The following is a 24,404-nucleotide window of genomic DNA, read 5'->3' on the forward strand; positions in this document are numbered from 1 at the left end:
ACATTTTAACATGTTTTGGGGGTATAAAGACATAATTTTGAACAAAAATGTGTAGGAGTGTGTAATGTTCAAAAGTAAAATTGTAAACCATATTCTTAGTCTTTGTCCTTTTTGTAAGACTGTATGTACTGTGTGCTGCATAGCCTTAAAACAACACTTTAAAATTGCAGACTATTTCAATGTATTGGTCGATCTATCATTTTATTTGATAGATCCCATTAGGCCTATGTCATCACCGTTTGCACATTTCTTGGTATTGGACATCACAGTGTAAATATAAAAATAATAAAAGTCTGTGAAATTTCGACATGCCGACATCACGTCCTATGTATGAACTAATTTAAGAGATTTTGGCTCTATGTTTCTAACAAAATCCCTAACATTCCAGTATCAAAGGACAATGTCTCTGCACTAGGAACATATGTGTTATTTTCAGAATAGATTTTTCATTTCAGAAGCTGTGTAATGTTGCCGTGTGTTATGAATCATTTCCAGAGTCCATCATGTTTTACAATGTCCACACATCACTGCGGCATAAATCAAAAGTCAATGTCCCAGTCTGAATCGTCCACTGGTCCTGAATCTGTTTGAGTTTCTGTAGGGGGAGCAGATCCTCCAATATTTAAAACACCTGCAACCTGCAAAAATATTACAGTTATGTTAGAAAGGTGTTGATATATAATGCATTTGTGGAATGTCAATCCATATTCAGTTTAACATGCAATCTCAAACGCATGAAACAATATTACAATAAATTGTGTCTTGTAACTTACATTTGGTATTATTGGTGGAGACATTGTGTTTTTCTGCAGATGGTCCCAGTCAAATCCTTTAAACCAGCTGCGAAACAAAGTAATAAATCTATCAAATAATCTGGTGCACAGCAATCTCTCATCTAATCCTCGAATCCTTCCACTTCCCTTCTCTCCGTTCTTTTCTGATTTTACAAATACATATTTGATTATAAGCGAGTCTTACATGTGTTTGCAGATGTCCTTGACACCATTCCTCTGGCCCAGTCTCTCTGTGGGGTTGTGTCTGAAAATGGGGTGATAGATAATAGCTGACACTCAAACCCCAATCCACAAATCGAGCACTGCTGTTCTCCGAGCTATTGTATATGCATCCGTATGTTTGATGTATTATCACATTTTCAGGATTTCCTGATTTCTGAATAATATCATTTATATTATATAACATGCATTTATTGAACATAATTATAACCGTTGACATGGCAACAGTGATTCGTAATCCAGTCCTGAAGCACCATACATGAGTGTCACCTGCACAGGCTTTTGATGAGATGAGCTGCGGTCCTGCTGATGGTTTTGGGAAGCTCCGCCTCTTCTATTCCCTTTAGGACAGCTGTGAAAACCTTTAGCTGCTCCGAGCCGGAAAACAGAGGACTAAAAATATAGAAATAGATTGATGTGATATCTTCCTTTTCAGATTGAGACATTTACAAATAGATGCAATAAAGTACATGCATAGGTTGTGCATAAAACCTCCCCATTTCCCACAGAAAATGGTTTTAACCAGGGCTAAGTAACATTTAGTCTAATGCAATATAATGCAATAGAAATGCAATATAATATTAATAACTATGTCTTCAGAGGTGTTTACATAATGAAGCGCTACGTTTTATGTTACCTTAGAATGAGCTATTTCTATACACCGCGGGTCCCCTTGCATGGAATTCGCCATGTTGTTTCTACGGTAGCCCAAAACGGACAAACTGCTCCACAGAGCGTGTTTTGTAAATACATTATCTCCTTCGGCAAAGAAGCCAAAATGTGACCTTAGTTCTGTGTCAGCCACCGTAGTGCTTCGAAAGGCAGGGGTGGAGTGAGCCGGTGGTTGCAATTCACAACCTCACCGCTAGATGCCACTAAATTTAATACACTGGACCTTTAAACCTAGATTTAATCAGATTAAAAAGCTCTCTCCATGAATAGCTGTTCAAAAGTAGTCATGTCTTACATTTAAAGCAACAGATACATTATTTGAAATGAGATGTTTGCCAGTGAAGCACTAGCAAAGATGGTGGCATGCTACCTTGGTTTGTTTATTCTCAAATAAACATAACACATATTAAAAAAGATGCGTGGTGCTGTATGAGACCTCACCGGCCATTAAGCAGTTCAAACAGCAACATCCCTACAGCCCAGAGGTCTGCGGACAGACCCTGACCCTTGTGCAGGATGACCTCAGGTGCCTGATAACCCACAGACCCACAGAATGACCAGGCCCTGTGCAACGAACCCAGCTTCTTAGCACAACCGAACCCTGTCTGATGGAAGAAGAGATAAAGTTATCTTTAACCATTATAAATCAGGTGTTTTGCCATTTAAACTTTTATTTAATTTGTCAGTACCAGTTTAGCATATCCCCGATGGTCCAGTAGAACATTTTCTGGTTTTAGGTCTCTGTGAATAACGTCTTTGCTGTGCAGAACACCAAGAGCTTCCACCACGCACGCCGTGTAAAAGCGAGCAGCAGCTTCATCCATTGACCCCCTAGAATATAAACACCAGGGTCAAGATGGATTCCGTTGGCATCAGTATAGCATTGAGAAGTTCCTGTTTCAATTCGATAAACCATCACTCAAGGTGTTGTCTTAAGTCTCTGTGTTGCATTTGATCTTTTTATAGTATTTGTAGAAATATACTGTAAGTATTTTAAAGTCAGCATGAAATCCAGAACTTCTTTACTTTCTTTATATGTTACTGGTCCAATTGGGTACAATTCATCCTCAGGAATACACTAAGCCTTATTCAATGTGTAATAACTGTAATAACTAAAAAGAGACGATAAACCATACATGAATATATAAGAATCTTATCTCTAATACATTCAAGTGATTTACATATATTGACTCAGTTCAATAAAACAGTTCAATAAAACTCTTACTGTACTTCAATATCAGAGCATGTACCTCTCTCTCAGTAAATTCCACAGATCTCCTCCTTCACAAGCTTCCATCAGCATATACAGGTATCTTCCATCTTTAAAAGTGCAGTGCAACCTGAAATAAAACATATATCAACAAACGAAGTCTAATGTAAACACCTAAAACCACATTTACTATTGCTGATCTGATCTGAAGTTCTGACCTGACTATAAATGGACTTTGGAGATCCATCAGAATGTGTTTCTCTGCAAAGATCCTTACTTTTTGGCCTGAGCTTCGTATTACCTGCTTTCTTACAGCTTTCAATGCAAACTTGCGCCTGGAGTCATTCTTAAGATGAACCTTGTGACAAAGAAAATCCAAATGAAATATTTACCAAAATAAAACCATACTAACAAACCTTTTAAAAACATAAAACGGACTAATTTTGCTTGACTCATTGAAGACCTTAAATAGCAATAATAGTTTTATTTTCATTAAAAATTAAGCTCACCAGCTGAGTGTGACCATAGCGTCCTTCCCCCAGATTATACAGCACCCGAAAACTGCTAAGAGACATTTCACCAAATTCAGACCCATTTTCCTTCGGCCTGTTTAAAACATACAGACAGAGGAGAGGAGTTACCAATCCTGCTCCTGAAAAGCATATAATTCAAACACGTACATAACGCACATATCCATACATGTTATTCAGGATTATTTAGACACTATACCTACCACTATACCTACTTTGATTGGGTGTTGATGCTCTGATTTGTTCTGACATCATTGAAGCCTGTAGTTATCTTCTGGAAAAGCCTGTATATTCAGTAGATGGTAAAATATAGTCACTGATTGTTTTATGTAGTTGCTGTTATTCTGTTTCCATGGCATGAATTTCAATTTTCCACTAACAGCTCACACTTACTCTCTGTCTATGACCAGACATGTCACGTTGCCTGCGGCAAGCACACTCATCGACCTTACATCATCCCTGGAGAGGACACAACAGGTCAGAGATGTGAATGTTACATGTTACATAATGACTTGCATTTCAATGTCTCTCAGTGAATAAAATATACAATAACCCGATGTATTTTTTAAATACGGTCAAACTGGGGGAAACTATTTATCATATATCCTTATATCCCGCAATTTTACAGGAAAAAACTTTATTTTACAGCATATTTAATTTTTTTGCAGTTTATTTTTGAAATATCAAAAACTGTAAAATTACAGAAAACGACAGCAAGAAAAACTGGGAAATCAAATATTATTTATCCTTATGGGGTGGTTTCCCCGACAGGGATTATAGGCTTTAGGTAGGTAAGGACATTTAAGTCGTTTATACAAACAAAAAACATTGTTTTTGTGGATTTTGAGACAAAACAATGGCACTGATGTATTTTAGGATATGCCACGGCTTGCTGTTTTCAGTAAAGGCAGCTCTAACATTTATTTTAGTCTGACTAGTTTTAGGCCTTGTCCGGGAAACCGCCCCATTCCCTGTAATTTTTACAGGAAACAACGTTTATTTTACAGTATATTTCTGTTGCTCCATCCAAAGTTTTTTTGACTAAATCTTTTCTATAGTGTACACACGTGAGGGGCGGGCAATTAGATCGTAAAGGAAAAAACTTATGAGGCAAGTCTGATTTTTGACCACTTCATTTGACCTTTGTAGTTTAGAATTTTTCGACTAGTACCGAAATAAAATGCAATAATACACCGCTCCTCTAACATGATACACACTTTTGTTTCTATAATGCCAAATAATATTCACAAATATACCATGATCATTCCCCTCCCAGTAGGAAAAATCTGAATGTTCTTTATTCTGAACTTGCCCTTCCTTGAAATAAAAGAGCGCCCTCTGTTGGTGAGGATTATATCTCACCCTTGTGGAGGTCTCTCTCCAAAACAATCTCCTCTGCTGAAAACAGACACTAACACATTGTCCTCATCGGCGGATTGTTTCTCTAAAACTTTCACCTGTGGACAAAGCAATATATTGTAACAGAATAGATTTCCTCTTACTTATTCGCATACTTTCTGTTGAACTATATACTGTATATAGACCGAGACAGACAGATCGATCAGTCTCACCTGGCCATGACTAACAATGAAGAGGGTATCTCCTGCACCACCATTTCGAATTATACAATCACCTTCACTGTAGTGAGACTTATAGGAGGATGAATGTGTACATATACAGAGAAAAGCATGGTTGCATGAACATAATGAAAACGTATCATAAAGATTAGAAAAGGCAGTTTATTTGTCGCATATCTATCTGGAGTGACAATGAAATGTGAACAGTGTTGCTATGTCGTACAAACCTCCTCCAGAGCATCGGACACTTTCATAAGAACATCCTCTGGTAGCACACAGAACAGTGAAACACTAAGAAAATACACAAACAAATGAGTGTCAGTGAGCCTGGGGAGAGAAGCCAACAGTTTCATTCATTGAGCTCTTATTTATAATAGAGAATAACATTAGATAAAATATTAATTGTCATTACATTTTAATAACTTTAAATTTAAACCTGATGCTTTTGTTAATCTTTTAGCTTCACGCTTTTCTGAGGCATTTTGAATCTGACATTTAAGCTGTTTGATCACACGGTTTTCTATGTCATCAAACTCTTTAATATGTATCTATAAAAAAATGCTACTTTATACGTAAATAGTCTTTATCTGTACACGTAAAGATGTTAATTGTTGCATTAACCTGCGCAGGAACTGCAGGGACTGGGTGATTTTGATCAGGCCGCTTCTCATCATGATCTTCTGAAACATCTGACCCTCTATCACCCATAACCTGCTGTTCGTCAGAGCTGAAAGAGAAAAAGCGAGCGAAAATGCTGGATTGGTGGGTCTGGGGGGGATTGGAGATACGTGAGTCTCTGAATGTGGCTTTGAAGCTCATTAAATATAGAAGAAAGAAAAGGATCAAAGGAGAGACTGAGACAGTTTTCCAATGAGAAGACACAAATGGCATCTTAACATTATTCCTGGCTCCAAAAATGAGCAATACAGTAACTGCTGATGGCATACAGGCCTATACTGCAGCTCAGGTCTTGGGGAAATTTAAGAACAAATATTTGAGTTCACATTTACATGTAAACGTCAACATTTTCTAAATGACACAGAGAACAGCTAAAAATATTTCTCTCTGCTCCCAACTCATCCTGTCTCACATCATGAGACCCTTTTGAATTAATAATGACACCGATTAATGAACTCCGTCCTCTTTGAGAAAAGAAATCCTGCAGTGTGTCTTCTCTCCTTTAGTACATCTATCTCATGAGTCATGTCCTTTTCTGTCCTGTATCTCTGAGGATTCTAGATGAATAATTAAGACCAAATGTGCAGCCCAAACGTTATGACACAACATAAACAACCAATCTATTTTCCATGAACATTTCGGAGCATTATTAAGGATTTTAGGATGTTTTTAAAGCATTTCCTCCGCAAAAACACACGAAACCTTGAAAACCGATCGAGCATAATTTTATGCATGAAATGCAAAGCATTTTCAATGTAAGAAAAGCAATGACCTAGACAGACACAGACCCACACACATTTATTTGATATTTTATGTCAATTTCATAATTCAATATTTGTCCACTGGGTTTAATAAGGGGTCAAATCATTTCAGTTTAAGGCTACAGGCTTCATTTCTGAACAGAATTGTGCTAAATCATTGATCCATGACTACGAAAGCAATCACAAAGCTCACATATTGAAACGCAGGTACTTAAAACAATGTACGTTACAAACTAAACAAAAACAAAACAGCATTCAAAGAGGGAGCAGGAACTGTGTTCAATTTCTATCTAGATTTATCACACGAGGAAGAAACAATCAGCAAAGAGATTGAACAAGAAACAAAAGAAAGTTATTTCCGGTTGTCACTGAATGAAACTAAAGAGGGTTGAAATAAAATGGGCAAGAAGTGAGGAATATAGATTGAGCAACTAAAAGAGAAATGAGGAATGGGAAAAGGATATTGACTGCGAGATGAAAACAGGCGACAATCGAGACAGACATTGTCTGCAGAAGAAAAGCTGACTTGATGGGAGGCTTTCATTTCTTTCTCATCTCTTCAGTCCATTCACTTTTTCCAATCTGTTATTTCAATTCTATTTCCTGTTATGGCCATCTATAAAAATGAATAGGTCAAGCCAATGTCCCAAAGGGTACTCTTAAAGGGCTCGAGGGAGAGAAATAAAGACGGAGAGACGGAAATCGAAGTATGAAATATGAGAAACACGTGAGAATTAATATTAAGACATCTTCAAAAAGATGGAAGCTGTTGCGAAGACGTTGTAAAGGTTTATCGTTTATTCCAATTGTGTCACTAAAGGTTTTTGCCAAGGCTAAAGTACAGTCTACTGTTTGTTCTGCAATGTATATTCTGTAAAGCGAATTTTAAGTTTTGAATACTGAAAAAATCATAAATCTTCCGAAATATGAAAGAGCAAAAACTGATGTGTGTGTTTGTATAAGTGAGAATCCAGAAGTGTGTCAGAACCTGTGACAGTCGTGGAGCAGGTGTGTTTATGAATGAGAGCCAGTTCTTCAAACATCCCCCTCGGCTCAATGATGTGCAGCTTCTGGCCGGCCCTGGACACCTCCAGTTTTCCCTCTGCATCAACACACAAACACAAACAGACACACAAACATCATCATCTACGCCCTTCAAGGTTGCTCAAACTGACAGGTGTTGAGTGGCGGCGTGACTGTCACATTGAAAGATGATCTGACCCGTCGCAAATTAGGCACGAAGATGCCGTCAGAGATGATGAGGCCTTTCCTCTAACAAATCACAGCTGGGGATTAGCACTGCTCGTGGACGGTGTTGACAAACGCTTTAATAATGGTAATAGATCATTCTGCTGCCTTCCCTCCTTCTTCATTTCTTAATTTTACAAGCTGGTTATTTAGACACGCACTGACATTTTAGGAATCAATTCAGCTCGGGGGATGAGCGGGAGGGTTTTCTCTCGCTCGGCGTTCCATCTTTTCAGAAGGAGGTCAGCCACACGTTTCTCTAGCTGCCTGCCTGCTCCTGCATACTAATACTAATGTAGGCTACTTTAACAGAAAGAAGGACAGATAGAACGTTTTTACATGAAAGGGTCATTTTATTTTTACATTTAAGTCACATATAGTCATGTTTCTTGCACTAAACTGTTATTTTCTTTCATTATCATTTCTTATACTTTCTACCTGCAGCAGTTGAAGCAAACAGGCCAGTACCCATGAAATTGCCGAACACAGTTTTGCCCTTTTTGTTGACGGATGTCTTACTGAAATGGGAGAAAGCCATAATATACATATTTCATCCAACAATTAAAATCCCATTTTCGTAAAAATGTAGATAACAATACCTGCCAGTATTCATTTTCTTCTGAAGCAGAAACTTTTTAAAGAAATTTCTAATACCTTCCAATTGCTTATTAATCGTTCGTGTGCATTGTTTTGTGACTGATCAAACATCGCTGGACCCGACACACAACGTTATGCTCACTTTACATGCAAGGAATAATTTAGAATGAAGTCACATCCTGTGAAATACCACGGGACAATGAAAAAGATAGCATAAAATAACATAAGCTCAACAACTTACTGCAAACTGCACGAAGTATTTAAAATGATTGATAATATTTTTTAAGGTGTGATGTCTATTTAAAAATGACGTGGTTATAAAATGCCACTCTAAATATTCAGACAAGCATACAAATGATACATTTACACCGGAGGACTGTGAGGAAAGTGGATCTCTTCCATTTTATCTTCATGTCATTTCTTACCTTCAACTATGTACGCCTGGGATCCTTCATCGCCTTCCTTTCTGACATACACACCCTGTTTGAGCGTGATGGGATAGGCAGAATCCACCAAACACATCATCTGATCCCTGTCTAGATACTTCATACACTCGTTCTCTGCGAGAGCTGTTTCTATCAGCTTCTGTGACCTTTAAAGAAGAATACAATTTGAGACACTGGTGAAACTGTAGAAGACAATTTAAAAAACGTAGTTTTCATGTTTTCTTACTCTTGGGTTTTGCTATAGCTGATCGGAGGGTTTTGAAGGAACTCTTCTGGCTCCATGTTAATGGGTTCTGATACTAGGACTCGTCTCCTCTCTCTTACAGATGAGGCACGCTGTTGACCTAAATGCAAATGCAGTGGGTATAAAAAAATTGGTGTGATAACAACATAGAAAATATAACTGTAATACATATATGAAGAGTTTGATATAACATTTTTTATTTATAACTCCAATCAAGGTTTTTATTATGTTATCATGTTTTGTTGTGTTTTATTGTGTTAGTTAGCTGTATTTATTGTGTTATGATGGTTTAAACCAAAACCAACCAACTGCGGTTTGATTGGACTGCACAGTAAGAAAACATGATTTATGTCATTTTGGAAACAAACTCTTCATATATAACTGTAATATATAATATGCATAATATGCATTCATTCATTTACAGTATTCAATCATTTGGTGACACAGTAAGAAAATACTAATTCATTCATAACCCAATGAATTAATGACCTTCACCAATACTTTACAAAGGTCATAATCCATTTAAAAACACCTATTTATATAGTCATAAAATGTATGGTTAATTATCCTATAAAAACGGTATAAGCATTCAGCATAATCAGACTTAAAATGGCAGAAGTTAAGATTTATAAATGGCAACAAATTTTTGACTTTACGTTCAAGTAAAATTGCTCTCACCTGAGATGGAGAGGCGCAGACGGTCGAGCTCCCCCTGCAGGCGGCGGATGAGATCATCTTTAGCGTCCAGCTCAAGCTCCAGCTCGTCTATGAGAGCATCTCTCTGCCGTAACTCCTCTATCTTCAACTGCAAGGCGAACTGAAGATCTCTGAGTGTACCCATGACCCTGTGTAAGAATATACTGAACAAGGAGTCTTCATCTCCCCACACACTGCAGATGTATTAAGGCAACTCAACATGAACTGAAGTCTGCGATTTTCCATTTGTCTTCGAAACTGTTTCAGTTGCATACAGTTCAGTTGCGCAGTAGGACAACTCGTTTATCATTTTGACAATAAAATGCATTTATTATAATACAAGATGCAACGATGTACTATTGAAAAGACGTTTACCTGTACGACACGGCAAAGAGGACTGATGGAGCGGATCGGCTTCTGGAATACTACTGAATGAATCCAGACACTGTTTGAATCACGTCTCCTCACATCCGCGCGAGGGATCTGTTTGCGTGAGAATGAGAGTGAGTGAGAGAGAGAGAGAGAGAGAGAGAGAGAGAGAGAGAGAGAGAGAGAGAGAGAGAGAGAGAGAGAGAGAGAGAGGTGATTGAAAGAGTAAAAGAGAGAGAGAGAGAGGTGATTGAAAGAGTGAAGAGAGAGAGAGAGAGAGAGAGAGAGAGAGAGAGAGAGAGAGAGAGAGAGAGAGAGAGAGAGAGAGAGAGAGAGAGAGAGAGAGAGAGAGAGAGATATGCATCAATCAAATACAAGAAAGATCGATTTATTATGATTTATTAATTCAATTTACAGAATACAGAATTCAACTGAATAGTTCTCACCAAACACAATTACTCAATGGACTTTCATGACAATATCACAATTAAAGGCCCATTTATACGGAGATTTTAGGAATAAAGATACAGTGTGTGAAAACGTGTGTGACGTATTATTGATCAATAAACCATTATCCCTTGACGTAACAATCAGGACGTGGTATTTACCCAGCGACAGAAAGGAAAATCTTCGATTGGTTGAAAAACATGTGTGGGCGTGGCGTATGTTCTTTGGCGTTGTGTTAGTAGTATCGAGAACCAGCGACAAGCACGGACAAGACGGACAGACACTTGTCGAATATTGAGTCACAGAAATAGAAGATTTGCATTAAAATGGAGAAAATCATGTCTTGTAAACTCATTGCAGCCACTGTTTTACTTCTAAGCGTCAGCTGTTTTGCCAAGCAATGTAAGTAGACTCCAGTGTTAACTTACGCAGATTGAATTATTTTTAATATATGTTCAATAAGTAGCCTACTGTGTTCTCCATTCCTGTTATCATTTTCACAAATGACGGTGAACAATTTAGTAGTTTTAGGAGTATTATCGTTTATTTGTTTATTTTTCAACAATGGCGGACGACGACCTATGTGGTGACTATTTAAAACATGTAGAAACGTAAAAGCTTATCCAAAAACCTTGAAAAAGAAAACTTACAACCCTCAAAACGCGATTTAATGTTTGGACTATTATGTTTTGAGAAATGATTGCTTAAAATCGCCACAACATTTTAGTTTCACTTTCGATATAACATGATCACTTTAAAGAAACTCGTTTCATCGCATGTCTTCAGTAACTTGTAGTAGGCCTACATGGATGATTACAATCTTTGATCTTTATTTTCTTGTGGGAAACTTAAACTGCTAATTTAAAATCGTTTAAAAATATAGGGGAAAAATTTACACGGGTGAATATGTATTACAGTCAAGCGGCGAAATTTGCAGGTTCGTTATTCCCTGATAACAACCTCTCAAAACCAATAACGCATTGGATTCCTTGTTCATTTGTCAAATGATAAATGGTGTCAATATAACACTGTTTCCTTGTATATTACTAGCTGAGCCGAAGGTCCAAGTATACAGCCGCAATGTTGGAGTGTATGGGGTAAAGAATGTGCTGATTTGCCACGCAAGTGGCTTTCATCCTCCTGACATCACCATTGAGCTCCTCAAGAATGGAAAAGTCCTTCTTGAGGCAACACAGACCGACCTGGCCTTCGTGCAAGGATGGGACTTCTACCTGACCAAACATGTCGATTTCTTGCCCCAGAATGGAGACGAGTACACCTGCAGAGTACGACACATGTCCACCACCAAGACCTACACGTGGGGTAAGAACACATATGATGATCATATAAATGTTTTGAGATGCCTCTGTTTTACATTGTTTGTTTCCGTTTTACTAAATCTCAAAGACAGTAAAGCAGGATTGTATTTTAGAATCCTGTCTATTGTGTTTTGTAGTTGTTTCTCCACCATCTTAGTTAGATCCTGATTCTAGATAGCACATTTAAAAACATCAGTGCGATTTGTTAATTGTTGTTTTTCTTGTTTTTCTCAGAGCCTGACATGTGAATGTACAACACATTTAGAGTAAGTTATGATAATATTGCTATAAGGGATTGTCAACAATGTTTTAATGCTGTGTTTTAGCTTTAAAATAATATTTTGAGTTTTGCATTTGAATCTAGTACTTTAACTAATGTACATTTTTGTTAATATATTTATTTGTATAGTTTCCTCAAAACAACAGCGCCTTCAAGCTGAATCAACTCCAAGCATTCTGCAATACTACATACTCAAGAATTACCTTCTTCTTTGATTACAAGTCAATATAATATCTCAGCTTCATAGATTGACCGCACTATGCTTCCATATCTTTATTGTACATCTTGTATGCCCAAATTCACAGTTTTTCAGGTAATGGAAAATCACTGTACTTCTTAAATGATCAAATACTGTGATGTCACAGTTGACAAGCACTTATTGGTTGGCTATTTGCAAAACCCTGTGATGGACATATAGGGTGATGAATATTACAAATATGGCAAAATGTTTTTAAGTAATTGCACTCTCTTTAATGTATAAAGCACTGCATATATGTCTGGGTACCATGTATATAGCAACAATATAGAAAATTGCCTAAGTTTCCACTTTACAACGAGTACACTTTCCATTGTTTAAATTTGTTTGTATTGTGTTTTTTGGCCTCTACTATTAGATTAAAATAAACTAATGAGCATATTATTGAAAAATCCCTTGCAATAAAAAATGTATATTTGTGACCAGGGCCGGGTCTGGGGAGAGGGGAATTGACCCTCCAGATTTGTCTTGAGCCCCTTCTAAAATATCAAGCTGACAATTAAAATTATTAAAAATGATTATTATTAAATACTTAATTGTATAATCTATTAAATAATGATCTGTTAATTTAATAACAAAAAAATGTTAAATGATGCATGCAACGAACTTTGATTATGTATTTGCCCAACCAGAATATTGGAATAATAGCCCCCCAAGTCGAGCCAGCCTAGTACCCGGTATGTACTGTTTGTGACTAAGAGAATGTTGAATGTGTAAAAAATAACTTTAGCTGGGTTTTTTAGAGACAGGGCAATTCTCTTTATCAAAAATAAATAAATGGATTTGATTTGACTCTCTTGTGTCCTCCGTTACTATTGAAGATAAAACAATGACACGGATGTGTTTTAAGATATGTCAGTGCAAGCTCTCTACAGTTTAGACAGCTCTAGCTTTAACTTTATCTTAAGACCTGTCCGGGAACCCCCCATATGTTTGGTCATGGCCTTGTTCTCCTTACTGTCTCCAAATAGTCATAATAGATTTTACGTAAACCCTTTACGTTTAAGATTCCAGATCATTTTATGTTAATTAATGTTATGTTACAGTAAACATTAAATAAAATAATACACTTACATTTCAGTCGGTCTAAAGGGGGGAGCGTTTTGGCTAGAAGGGATACAGCTACCTCTACTGGGCATGCGCACTTCAATAAAGCATCACTTTTGTCACCCTGACGGCAGTTAATTTCTATTTTTTATTATTGTAAGGTTATATGTAGTTTGGAAGTATGTGTAGGCATTAGGGAATGTAATTTATTGTAATGTTATGGCGAGATTCTGCATCACTCCGGCCGCAGCTGTTTCCCTTCCAGCCACAACCAGGGGTGAGGCGCAAGGTCTGGTGCGCATGCGCAAGTTTAAACGTCGACGTCATCATGTCCGTGGGAAGCATCGACTGCTAGTCAACGAGTGTTCATCGACACAATCAGTATTTTTTGTTTTGTATTTTAGTGTAAATATAAAGATGATTGTTACTGTAAAGCCTCTTCAAGGAAAAGAGTGTAACGTGCAGGTGAGCTGAAGTTGCGTGGTGTTAATGTGTTATCGTTAGCTTCTTAGCATAGCACTGTGCTGCAGCTTTGCTTTTCTCTCATTTGAAAACAACAATCTATAGATAAATATGAAATATATCATGTCTCTCGTAGCTCGCTAATCGTAGTCTCTGTTATAATTCACTAAGAAAAGATGCTAAAGGATTTTGTTAAAACGTGCCTAAAATGCACAATAAGCTCACCCAGCCTCTGGTTTAAGTAGATAAGACAAAACACGAGCTAACAGATGATATATGTGTCATTTACTGTACTCCTACTGTAGTGGTTCACGCCTCACTTTGAGTATCCAGCAGCCTCTTACATGACTTTAGTGAAGTGTAAAACATCATTTAAATGTGTTTTTGTTTCATTGATGCACAGGTGACAGAAAACGAAAAGGTGTCAACGGTTAAAGAACTCGTTTCAGAGCGTTTACACATCCCACCCAGTCAGCAGAGGCTGCTATATAAAGGAAAAGCTCTTGCAGGTACAACCTTTCCATAAAAAAAGTAGTTCGCTATGATATGCCCTTCTAAGATTGCATGACTTCCATGTCTCGTGTAGCACAAGGTGATGCGAAGATTGTTTCCTTTGTACATACAGTGAAAACACGTGTTATCAAGGTCCAAAAACCATAGGCCTAGTAGTAGACGTGTGCTATAGGGAATTTTCCTAACGGCATTTATGCGCCCGTGAAGGGGACGCCATTTGTAGGGTCGTGAACACCCGAATCTATCCACGAAGGGTCCGCGGTGCCACGGTCACGTCAATGAAGCGAGTTCCGTTTCAGATCACCTGATCTTGATTTACGAGTGGGTTACGACGCTTTATTCTGTATGTTTTACACTATTTTTTGATTTAAGCCGGTTAAAATATAGTATGAACACATTTTGGCCGGGATTCTCCCGTTTTGTTATTTCTCATGTAAACTCTCGTAACATTGGTGATCTTCTCTCCGGTTCGCGATCGCCGGACTCAAATGCTGATAGGTACGATCATTATACAACTATAGGCTGTACAAACTATATGCAAAGCCTTGACATCATATCCCGGAAATACGGCAAGTCCGTACATTTCAGCAGAATCACAAGCTTCACTTGTCCCGTGCGAATGCGCCGCATGAAATACAGATGTGGGGAGGTCGTTTCCAAATCACACGAGGTCCCCAGAACAATAGGGCTTAAGATAATAATAGGTATCGTTTATCATATATTTCCTAAAAAAACAAGGTGAAATAAGACATAATAGGATGATTTTCAACCGACACCCTTCAAAGAGTTCACTTCAAGGGCTCAGGCCTTCGAAGGGCATAGGGATGCTCACTTCCGTTTGGAAAATGCCTGTAGACTCTATATAGGATCGCTTCTGTGTTTTGTCTCGGTCACATCCGGCACATGTACCGTCCATAGGGGACGATGAACGAAAGATGCGTGTAGGATTACGGTCAACGACGCGATGTACATCATACATCGACACACCAGAAAGGGGAAAGGCTTCAGGCTTTTCATTACAAACTACAAATATGATCAAAAACTAGGTAAACTTTTGCACTTACTTGAGGCTTGATCACAGAGGCACTCAACAATGCTGAGCTGTAGTGCTGTCAGTTCGTTGAAATTGCAACGTTTTTGGGGAATTATAGCGCTATCACTTTTGGGGACAAATTACCTCAGCCCTGTGAGAGTGGAAGTGGCTTAGCCCGCCGTGATTTTTGCTGACGTACGTCATCACCCTGCGTGCACAGTCAACTTGAGTCTTGTGATGCCATATAATTGTTGAAAGAACACGCATTTACACACTTAAACATGTCAAATTTACAATTCACAAGAGTTTAAAGGAGTCACATGACACGGCAAATGTTATCTTTTGTTTTAGATGTAATGCAATGTGTATGGAAGATTTACGTGTATAAAACGCTGTATGTTCCACATACCGTACATGTTTGTATCCCCTCTTTGTACTGACAGTCAAGCCCACATTGCTTGCATATACATTTATGCGGTCTTAGTCAAATCATATCCCGAACTGACATAGATTTGTGGGGGTTACACGAGGCGTTTCAGGCAGGTCTGGGTGAGCATTTGCTTTTAGATAGAATGCATCTTTTGTTCCCAGACTTCATTTTGCCATTTTACGTGTCTATTACATGCATGGGCAACAGCGAAGACACATATTCGCGCCATATGACCCCTTCAACATCAAACAAACCACATATAAATGATGCCTTTCGAACACAAATCTGCCTTATGGGCTTTTATTTTACAACATACATTTTATGTGCATATATTATTTGTCGGTTATCCTCTTACACCTTTGTTATATGAAAAAAGCAGTTTTGTTGCTTGGGTGAAAGTCATTTGTTCTGTTTTATGTTGATGAACCAAAGTTCATTTGTTTTGTCATTTATTTTATTACAGAGACTTTCGTTTCTTATTTCCCACTGCATGTTTTTTGTTAGAAATAAAGGACAGATACTGCAAGTGTGGCATTTCAATAATTCCAGTTGTCAAGGCATGTGGTGTGTTTTGTATGTCATTGTGACTGTCATTGTGCACTGTGTTTAGATGAACATAGGTTGAGCGATTACTCCATTGGACCAGAGGCCAAGTTAAATCTAGTAGTGCGGCCGGCGGCGGAGAGGACTGGAGGGGCCATGGGAACCAGTACGAGTAGAAATAACGAAAAAACAAGCAGTGGGGTATGGCAATTGTTATCGACTGTCCTTGCCAAACACTTCAGCCCTGCAGATGCAGCCAAAGTACAGGAACAACTTATTAAGGTTGGTTTTCTCGGCAACTTCAATTTTAGTTTCATATGGTATTTATACAAACAAAATGTCTTCTTTTTTTCGCTCCAGGATTATGAACGTTCCCTCAGACAGCTTAGTTTAGATGACATTGAGCGTCTGGCGAGCCGTCTGCTCCACCCTGAGACAGAGGCCATGGATACCTCATACATGGACTAAAACAAACTAGATCAATGAAAATATCTGGACTGTCTTTACCAATCAGCTGTGCACCTGGTTTAAAAACAAAGCAAGGCAAGAGTGTGGGATGGATTTAATGTGGACTTTAGGAATTCAAAAAGAGATGAACCCTGTCAGGGTACAGGGGCCACAGTGCTTGGCTTCCCATCAGAGGAAAACAGTGGTTGTTTTAGTGCAACTTTGTAAATATTGCGTCCAAGTTATTAAATGACAATAAAAATGTTTGTCTGTTTGGTCATTTTTAAAGGGGTGCAAAGTAACCTTTGAAACCGACACAGCCAGCTCGGGTGTAAATGTATCTTTATTTCACTTTTTATTTTGAAGCCATTCTTACATTTGGCCAAAATAAGTGACGCGCGTATTGAATTTCTACAGTTATTGGACTTTGGCATATAAATCTGAGGACCTTTATAGGTTGGGTATACATACAGGTGTATAATGTAAATGTTCAAAAGCAAATCAAACATTTATTTAAACATGGAGTCATGTCAAAAAGAGTGTATTTTTTTTGTTTTACCAAATGCAACTTCTACTTGTTTAACAGTCAGTGCTGCTGTCCTCTGCGAAAAATGTCTCAACATATACACAAAACATGGTTTGTTAACCATTGCTGTTGTCTTCTACAACATTCTAAAGAAATTTGATAAACAGCTAGGTGTCCTAAATCTGTCAAAAATACCTAAGATGTTCTGCCAGAGCAAACTTGAAACTTATCAAACCGTGAAACGGTACGGTAATTAAACATTTCTGATACCAAAACAATTAAGGCATGTTTTTACACTTTTTCTCTAAATAGACATTATAGAAAAGAAGATTAAGTGTATATTATTTATGTGAAACAATAATACACAGAAGTGATGTAAAAAACTAACTAAACAGTGTTTTGAGCAGATTCTTTTTACCCACAGTAAACCATTTCCAACTGTTGGCATTTACGATGCAATTAAAAATAATTTTAAAGCCTTAGCATGCTTCGGGATGCAAAAAACCCTACTGGCATGGTGCATATTTATGAATATTTACAAAAAAAGCACAGAACATACTCCCAATGTTTTTGTGTTAACTAAGTAACACATTTAAAATAATGTATCGCCCAGCCTATGTGATCGATACAATAAATCTTTATAGCAAGCAAACTCAGCATAGAGGTAAAACCTGAATTGACATTTAACTGAAAGTTTAAAGGCACAATGAACCATCAGAAGAAAGGATTACTTCTGATAACAAAACAGTAAATTACATGGAGAGCAGAAATTATGACAAGGACGTTCTGACAGCTGTAGTGATAGTAGAACCTGCAGTGTCACAGGATATGCATGTTGATGTGTTATCTGTCTTCCTGTTCCTCAGGCAGTTCAACATACCACACGTTACTCAGAGTTCAGCAGTAAATGGATGTTCAGCTTTCACGTGTGGCATTTGATACCCTGGATGTTTCAAAGGAGAACAAAACAGCGGGGGAGGGTGGGCACAAAAATAAGGGCCTGGATCTTTTAGATCCCTCCCTCTGTCTTTTTTCTGTGTTGGATCTTTGCTCCCCCTTTCATCTCTATTTCAGCAACTGCAGCCATCACTAGCAGATGTAGGTCTGTCATCTCTTAATTTAATCTGGTCAGGAAAATCATACGTCTCCACTTCTGACTCCTGAAAAGTGAATTTGTTGAAGTTTAGATGTGTTAACATGAAGCTTAAGTCCAGCATTGATAGCAGATAGCAATGACTTTTGGGTTTCTTTCACCTTATATCAAGTCAGCTTCTAATATATAGTTTCGATACACAATATATCTATAGGCCTTATTTACGAAGCACGAGTATCATTCATTTGTTTGTGAAATATCTGCGATTTAAGAATCTGCGACATAAGATTAATGCAAAGCTTACTGTACCTGTTTGAGGGCATTGCGAGCAATAGTTTGGAAGGCCTGCTCCACATTAATAGCTTCTTTGGCACTCGTCTCAAAATAGGGGATATTGTTTTTACTCTGACACCACGATTGAGCTCGCTTGGTTGTTACCTGTTTAAAATACAAAGGGATATTGAGATGAAACATTGAATAAAAAATGTATAAACTCCAGCCCAGAATTCCAAATGTACATATTATTGGTCTCAACTATGGCATTTAGGTCAAAAGTTCTTTGATATGACAAGCTTCAACACTCTCCCCAATGCTTGGAAACACTGAGGATCCAAGGGGCAAGTTACAAAGATAACCGCTACAAATGTTGACTACGTTTGAAAAGTTTCATCAGTGTTGGCTACGGTGGAATTCTGTTTCTCTAATACCGGGACAATACTAGTAATATTGCCAGAAAGAAACACCTGTCGGTTCTCCATGTCAATCTTGTTGCCCAGTACAACGAAGGGGAAGTTCTCTGGGTCTCGTGGACTGGCCTGAATGAGAAACTCATCCCTCCAGCTTTCCAGAGTCTTAAATGTCGTCGGCACCGTGACGTCATACACCAGCACACAACAGTCCGCCCCTCTGTAGAAAGCCACGCCCAGAGACTGAAATCGCTCCTGACCAGCTGTGTCCCAAATCTTAGGAAGAAAAGATAATTATGTTTTTATGATAAATATCAACTATTGCAACCTTTTGTCTCTACAACTGATATTAAAGGGACCGCTCACCCAAACATTCTGTCATCATTTACTCACCTTCGATTTCCAAATCTGTATAAATGTTTTTTGATCTGATGAACACATAGAAGGATATTTGGAAGAATGTCAGTAACCAAACAGTTCTTGGACCCCATTGACTACCATAGTGGGGAAAAGTACTTAAAGAGTGTTGGAAAGCAAACTGTTCTGTGGCACTTTGGACTACTACTTACATTTTTCCAACTATGGTAGTCAATGGAGTCCAATAACTTGCAAAAGCATTCGTTCAAATATCTTTAAGAGATTTATACAGATTTGGAACAGCCAGAGAGTGAGTAATTCATGACAACGTTTTAATTTGGGGTGAACTAACCGTTTTACCTTTGTGTTCCAATTACTATTCTTAACAAGTAGTAACATTGTCTTGGGCCCATGCGTTTTAGGCCCTGGGGTTATTGTGTTACAAAGAAAAGCATGAAAGACAGAAAAGTGAAACAGAATTGTCTGAGTGTTTTCACATTATAACCAATAATATATAATATCATGTATAAACTAGACCTAAATTGGTTCTAGTCCTGAATGCTGATGTGCACAAAGTGATGTTCGTGGGGACTATACCACCAAATAAATGTTTAATAAAAAAGAAATAATGAGTAATTGAGGTGTACGTGACTTCTTAGGAGTAACATCCTAAACACGGCTTGTTTAGACACGTGAGGATCTGAATCGTCATACAGGTTAAGACAAGGCTTATATAAGCAAACAACATGTGGGCTAAAACTGGGTGTTCCAACTAACACCGCTACCTACTGGGAAATACCAGGGGATTACCAGACCTGTAACTAAATGTGACGTATTATTACCTTACCTTACATCGGTAAATAACATCAGAAAACACTGTTAGGCTATCTGTCACAACGAAACGTTGTCTGCCTAATCTGTGATGTTGATTATTTGGTAACACTTTACATTAAGGTCCCCCTTATAAAGCATTTATAAATGTGTTCATTAATGATAAACAAGTCATTTACAAATGCACTATGAAGCAGTTATGACTGGATGAACGAAAAGAGGGATTCTAAAGAAATTACTGCCAAATAATGAGCCATTTGTAACTCACATGTAATAAATGCTTAATAAATGTATTTATTCATGATTTATTTGACTTGAAAGTAGATTCATTATTATCTTGATGTTGTTTGCAATATAGGCTGTCACACTGGACACTTACGTTGTTATGTTTTTTCTTATACCTGCTCTTTTTATTCATGCAGTTATAACTGCTTTATAATGCATTTGTAAATGAGTTATTAATCATTAACGAACACATTCATAAATGCTTCATAAAGGGTACCTTAATATAAAGTGTTACCATTATGTAAAATGTCTAAATATAAATGCATTGATATATTTTATGTTAAAGTAAAAAAAATTTACATCTAAGGAGGACAAACAAAAATGGAAGCAAACCTGCATGGTGACCAGTCGGTCATCCACCATCACCTCCTTGGTGAGGAAGTCAGCTCCAATAGTGGCCTTATACTGATTACTAAATTTATTATTCACATATTGATTCATCAAAGAGGTCTTGCCAACTCTGTTGAAAGAAAACATGGCATAAATGAATAAAAAAATACCTAAGCACACTAAACGCTTAACAAAGCTGAATAGGATTGTGATAAAACCGCAAGATCAGCAGGCAATAGTAATCGCTGCTTATCTAGTGGCAAGCAACCAATAGCCTTTTGAATGATCAGAGATCATTTCAACTGATATCAGGGTTTATTGTGATGGAGCAAATTCCAAACACAGAAGAATATCAGGGAAATTCCTTGAGCCATGTCAAGACAATGATCTTGATTCCGTGCCGTAGGCTTTGTGGTCTGCTAGATAATACGACTGTCAACGGAATATAACATCTAATCCATCTCCACTGATACCGAACGGATGTTCTAAGTAACGCTTACCCAGAATCCCCTAGGATGATCACTTTAAGCAGCACTTTCTTGCGGGAAGCCATGATGAGAAGCAAGCTGATCGAGAGAACATCAGACATACATTCATTAATTCATTTGCCAATACAAATGTATATAATACTTTGACGTTAAATGATTTGCGATCAAATATTTATCATTGAATACATTCAACTTAAATTAAACGAATTGGTAACTATGTACTGTAAATTGTAGTGATGTCATTAAATGTACTAAAACAGACGTTGTTATCCAATGTAAAACTGAAACATTTGTTGGATAATAAATATAGTTTACAAGAAACCATGATACATTAAGCATTAATCTGTCATTCCTGAAGAATTTTAACTTCACACTAACTTTTCAAACATTTACATTTCTGGTTCGGTTTCACAACCCCCCATGCGCATCAAACGAGAAGGAAACACGTGATCACGATACTTTTATATTCAACAAACGCATAGTTGCATCTTTATGATCCAACTGCACGCATTGGTGTTCTGCTCATGCGCAGAAGTACACAGAATCAATTCATGTGATTCAGCGAGTCACGTGACGTCACTGCTCGTGCGAAAACATGGCAGTTGCGTTATAACAAATGTATTATTCCTAAAACATATTTCGCGTATTCTAGCATTACAGAAGCTAGATAACGACACAATATTTTGTTCTCCTTCGATCAAATAGGGGGACCTCCTGGCTAACGTCATGACGATACAAAAACAACAGTAACAAAAAAAAAAACGTTTACTGAATTCGGATAGAAATTCAAGAAGAAATACACGATCTGTTACGATCGAGTTAAATGCACAAACGTTCTGAGGAAAACAAACTCACCTCTTCGCTTTTGCTGTCGCAGCTCCTTGATGTTCGCCGTGCGTGTGAATCTGAATCTAGTCCACACGAAACCAGCCAATAATCGCAATGATACAGACGCACATCAGCTGTTGTGGGGTCTGTGTTTCTTCCTTGCAGAACAGGACATGACTGACTGTAAATGTTAAGTCACAAGGGACTGACGCACAACATTGGTGTTCGAATCGCGAACAGGCGGTGTTGTTCTTTTAAACGATTCCTTTGAACCGATTCGCAAATCGTATGCTTCACTTTGTAAATAAGACATAGGCTATGTATAGGAACGAAACCCTAAACAAATGTACAATGTTATGTAACTCAAATGTATTTAATTGCGAAACGTGGGCCTGATCTTAAAAATACCCACTTTCGGGGACTCGGTTGGATGACAGCTATATTTGAATTCGATGGAACCTGTTATCTGAACGAATCGATTCGCAAAAACGAACCGGGACGCTACGGTGTTGGCGCATCATCAAACCACAGTGACCTTCTTGAATTCTTTTATGAGGCTTCGAGGTGGTGGTGAGGAGGGAATGAATGAAAAGTATTAAATGTCGCTTAAAATGGACAAATAAAGAAAACAAAGAGCACTCTCTCAAACCATTGTGGCGTTATCGTGAAAAATCTTAGATTTGTATCAATACGGAAAAATGAATCACAGGACATGGGTGAGGCTCTTCTGGTCTTTAATGCCTAAAGGCATCACTCATCTTACTACTTGTTTGTCATGTGACATACTTTCGGATAATTGTGTCTGACTCATTCACACTTGACTTCTCAACAACGTAGCCTACTTCTTCAACTCTCATTGGTACAATTATATATCATTTGAAAGGATTCTTCTATTCGATTTGAATGATCATCGAGTGGTCAGCTGTGTGTTTTTGACCATATTTGCATGTGCACTTTTTCTTGAATATTTGTTTATCTAACAGATCAATTACAATGACATATTACCAAGCTTCCTCTGACAAGTCATAGGATCACTGCCTTAATTTACATCTTTATAGATGATGAGGTCATACAAGAGTAAGAGGCAGTATTTTACAAATCATCTTCAATCGATCTCTTAAAAATCCCACTGATCCTCACTTGAGGTCTTGGTCCAGGTCGTTGGCGCCTTGCTTTGAGTTTTTAACCCCTTTTGACCATTGGCCTGGAAGTCCACACTCGGTTCTTCCCTTGAGCTGACATGATTGCGTCCGCCAAAGCTACAGCTTCAGATTTCAGGTCACGTTGATCCATACTTTTAGTTAAGGGGATAACATGCGCGAAAAAAATTATTACTTCTTCAATTGCTTCCTTGGTCCGGTTATGAGGCTGATCCCATTTGAGATACAGTTCTCTTTTTGGAGTCTCATCCCTCCCCACCTCTAAGGACCGGAACTCTAGGCGATTACTTTCAGGGTTAATGGGTTCAAAAGAACTCATAACTAAGAGATTCAGCGATGTCCATCTGTAAATAGTCACTTCTACCTTCGCTTGTCAATAGTTGTTGACTCATTTAACTTTCTTCTTTCGGATGAAGTAAAGTATTGCTCTATGTCATCTCTGACAGTTGTTGCAGATGGGCCTCCTTCTCTAGGCTGTTCCAGTCCAGGGCTGTTGTACGGCTGGGTTGTGCGATTTCATTTCTGTTTCTGTTGCTGTCAAGCGTTGTGTAGGCCCACGGTCTGAGCGGACACGTAACTCCTGTTGAAGCAGGTTAAACTGATGCTGCAGAGACACCCACAGGGCTTCTCGACAAGCTGCCTCCTGCTCCGCCTACTGCATTGCAAGGAGTGTCCAAAACATGTCTCAAAGCTCCCTTACACGTAACACATACTATTCCAATTTCTGGTGGACTGGTGGACTGACCTGAATGAGAAACATACCCCTCCAGCTTTCCAGCGTCTTTAATGTGGACGGCACAGCGACATTGTACACCAGCACACAGCAGCCCGCCCTTCTGTAGAAAGCCTTACATACAGATCCAAATCTTGAATATGAATAAATTAAGAATGAATATTCATATTATACACTTATTCATTTGGGTATTTAATAATCACTCAATAAAGTTATTAAAGGAAGACATACTGATATAATTTAATATTGTACAATAAAAATGTTTTAAG

The 24,404-nt window shown here is 38.0% G+C and overlaps 4 protein-coding genes across 4 annotated transcripts; 2 read left to right on the forward strand and 2 right to left on the reverse strand.

Moving 5' to 3' along the window:
• Positions 1 to 186: 186 nt before the first annotated feature.
• prkg1l (protein kinase cGMP-dependent 1, like) lies at positions 187 to 10,136 on the reverse strand. Its single transcript, XM_079467753.1, has 19 exons — positions 9,655 to 10,136; positions 8,959 to 9,076; positions 8,712 to 8,878; positions 7,430 to 7,543; positions 5,624 to 5,729; positions 5,230 to 5,293; positions 4,997 to 5,074; positions 4,788 to 4,882; positions 3,819 to 3,884; positions 3,641 to 3,709; positions 3,405 to 3,501; positions 3,114 to 3,253; positions 2,936 to 3,025; positions 2,375 to 2,516; positions 2,127 to 2,290; positions 1,284 to 1,406; positions 979 to 1,038; positions 774 to 840; positions 187 to 638 (listed from the first exon to the last, which is right to left on the reverse strand). Exons 1-19 carry the CDS (start codon positions 9,815 to 9,817, stop codon positions 540 to 542), a joined length of 2,022 nt encoding a protein of 673 aa, XP_079323879.1. The 5' UTR covers positions 9,818 to 10,136; the 3' UTR covers positions 187 to 539.
• Positions 10,137 to 10,640: 504 nt separating this feature from the next.
• b2ml (beta-2-microglobulin, like) lies at positions 10,641 to 13,135 on the forward strand. The gene is made up of 4 exons (XM_079466749.1): positions 10,641 to 10,890; positions 11,539 to 11,811; positions 12,042 to 12,073; positions 12,217 to 13,135. The coding sequence occupies exons 1-3, from the start codon at positions 10,815 to 10,817 to the stop codon at positions 12,053 to 12,055; spliced, it is 363 nt and encodes a 120-aa protein (XP_079322875.1). The 5' UTR covers positions 10,641 to 10,814; the 3' UTR covers positions 12,056 to 12,073; positions 12,217 to 13,135.
• Positions 13,136 to 13,587: 452 nt separating this feature from the next.
• On the forward strand, positions 13,588 to 17,440 carry ubl4a (ubiquitin like 4A). Its single transcript, XM_079467285.1, has 4 exons — positions 13,588 to 13,855; positions 14,256 to 14,361; positions 16,439 to 16,653; positions 16,732 to 17,440. The coding sequence occupies exons 1-4, from the start codon at positions 13,610 to 13,612 to the stop codon at positions 16,837 to 16,839; spliced, it is 675 nt and encodes a 224-aa protein (XP_079323411.1). The 5' UTR covers positions 13,588 to 13,609; the 3' UTR covers positions 16,840 to 17,440.
• rab7b (RAB7b, member RAS oncogene family) lies at positions 16,917 to 22,484 on the reverse strand. Its single transcript, XM_079467286.1, has 6 exons — positions 22,270 to 22,484; positions 21,427 to 21,492; positions 20,930 to 21,056; positions 19,181 to 19,399; positions 18,747 to 18,875; positions 16,917 to 18,504 (listed from the first exon to the last, which is right to left on the reverse strand). The coding sequence occupies exons 2-6, from the start codon at positions 21,477 to 21,479 to the stop codon at positions 18,415 to 18,417; spliced, it is 618 nt and encodes a 205-aa protein (XP_079323412.1). The 5' UTR covers positions 21,480 to 21,492; positions 22,270 to 22,484; the 3' UTR covers positions 16,917 to 18,414.
• Positions 22,485 to 24,404: the final 1,920 nt, after the last annotated feature.

Source organism: Barbatula barbatula, assembly GCF_947034865.1.
Source record: "Barbatula barbatula genome assembly, chromosome: 11".
Taxonomy (NCBI): Eukaryota; Metazoa; Chordata; class Actinopteri; order Cypriniformes; family Nemacheilidae; genus Barbatula; species Barbatula barbatula.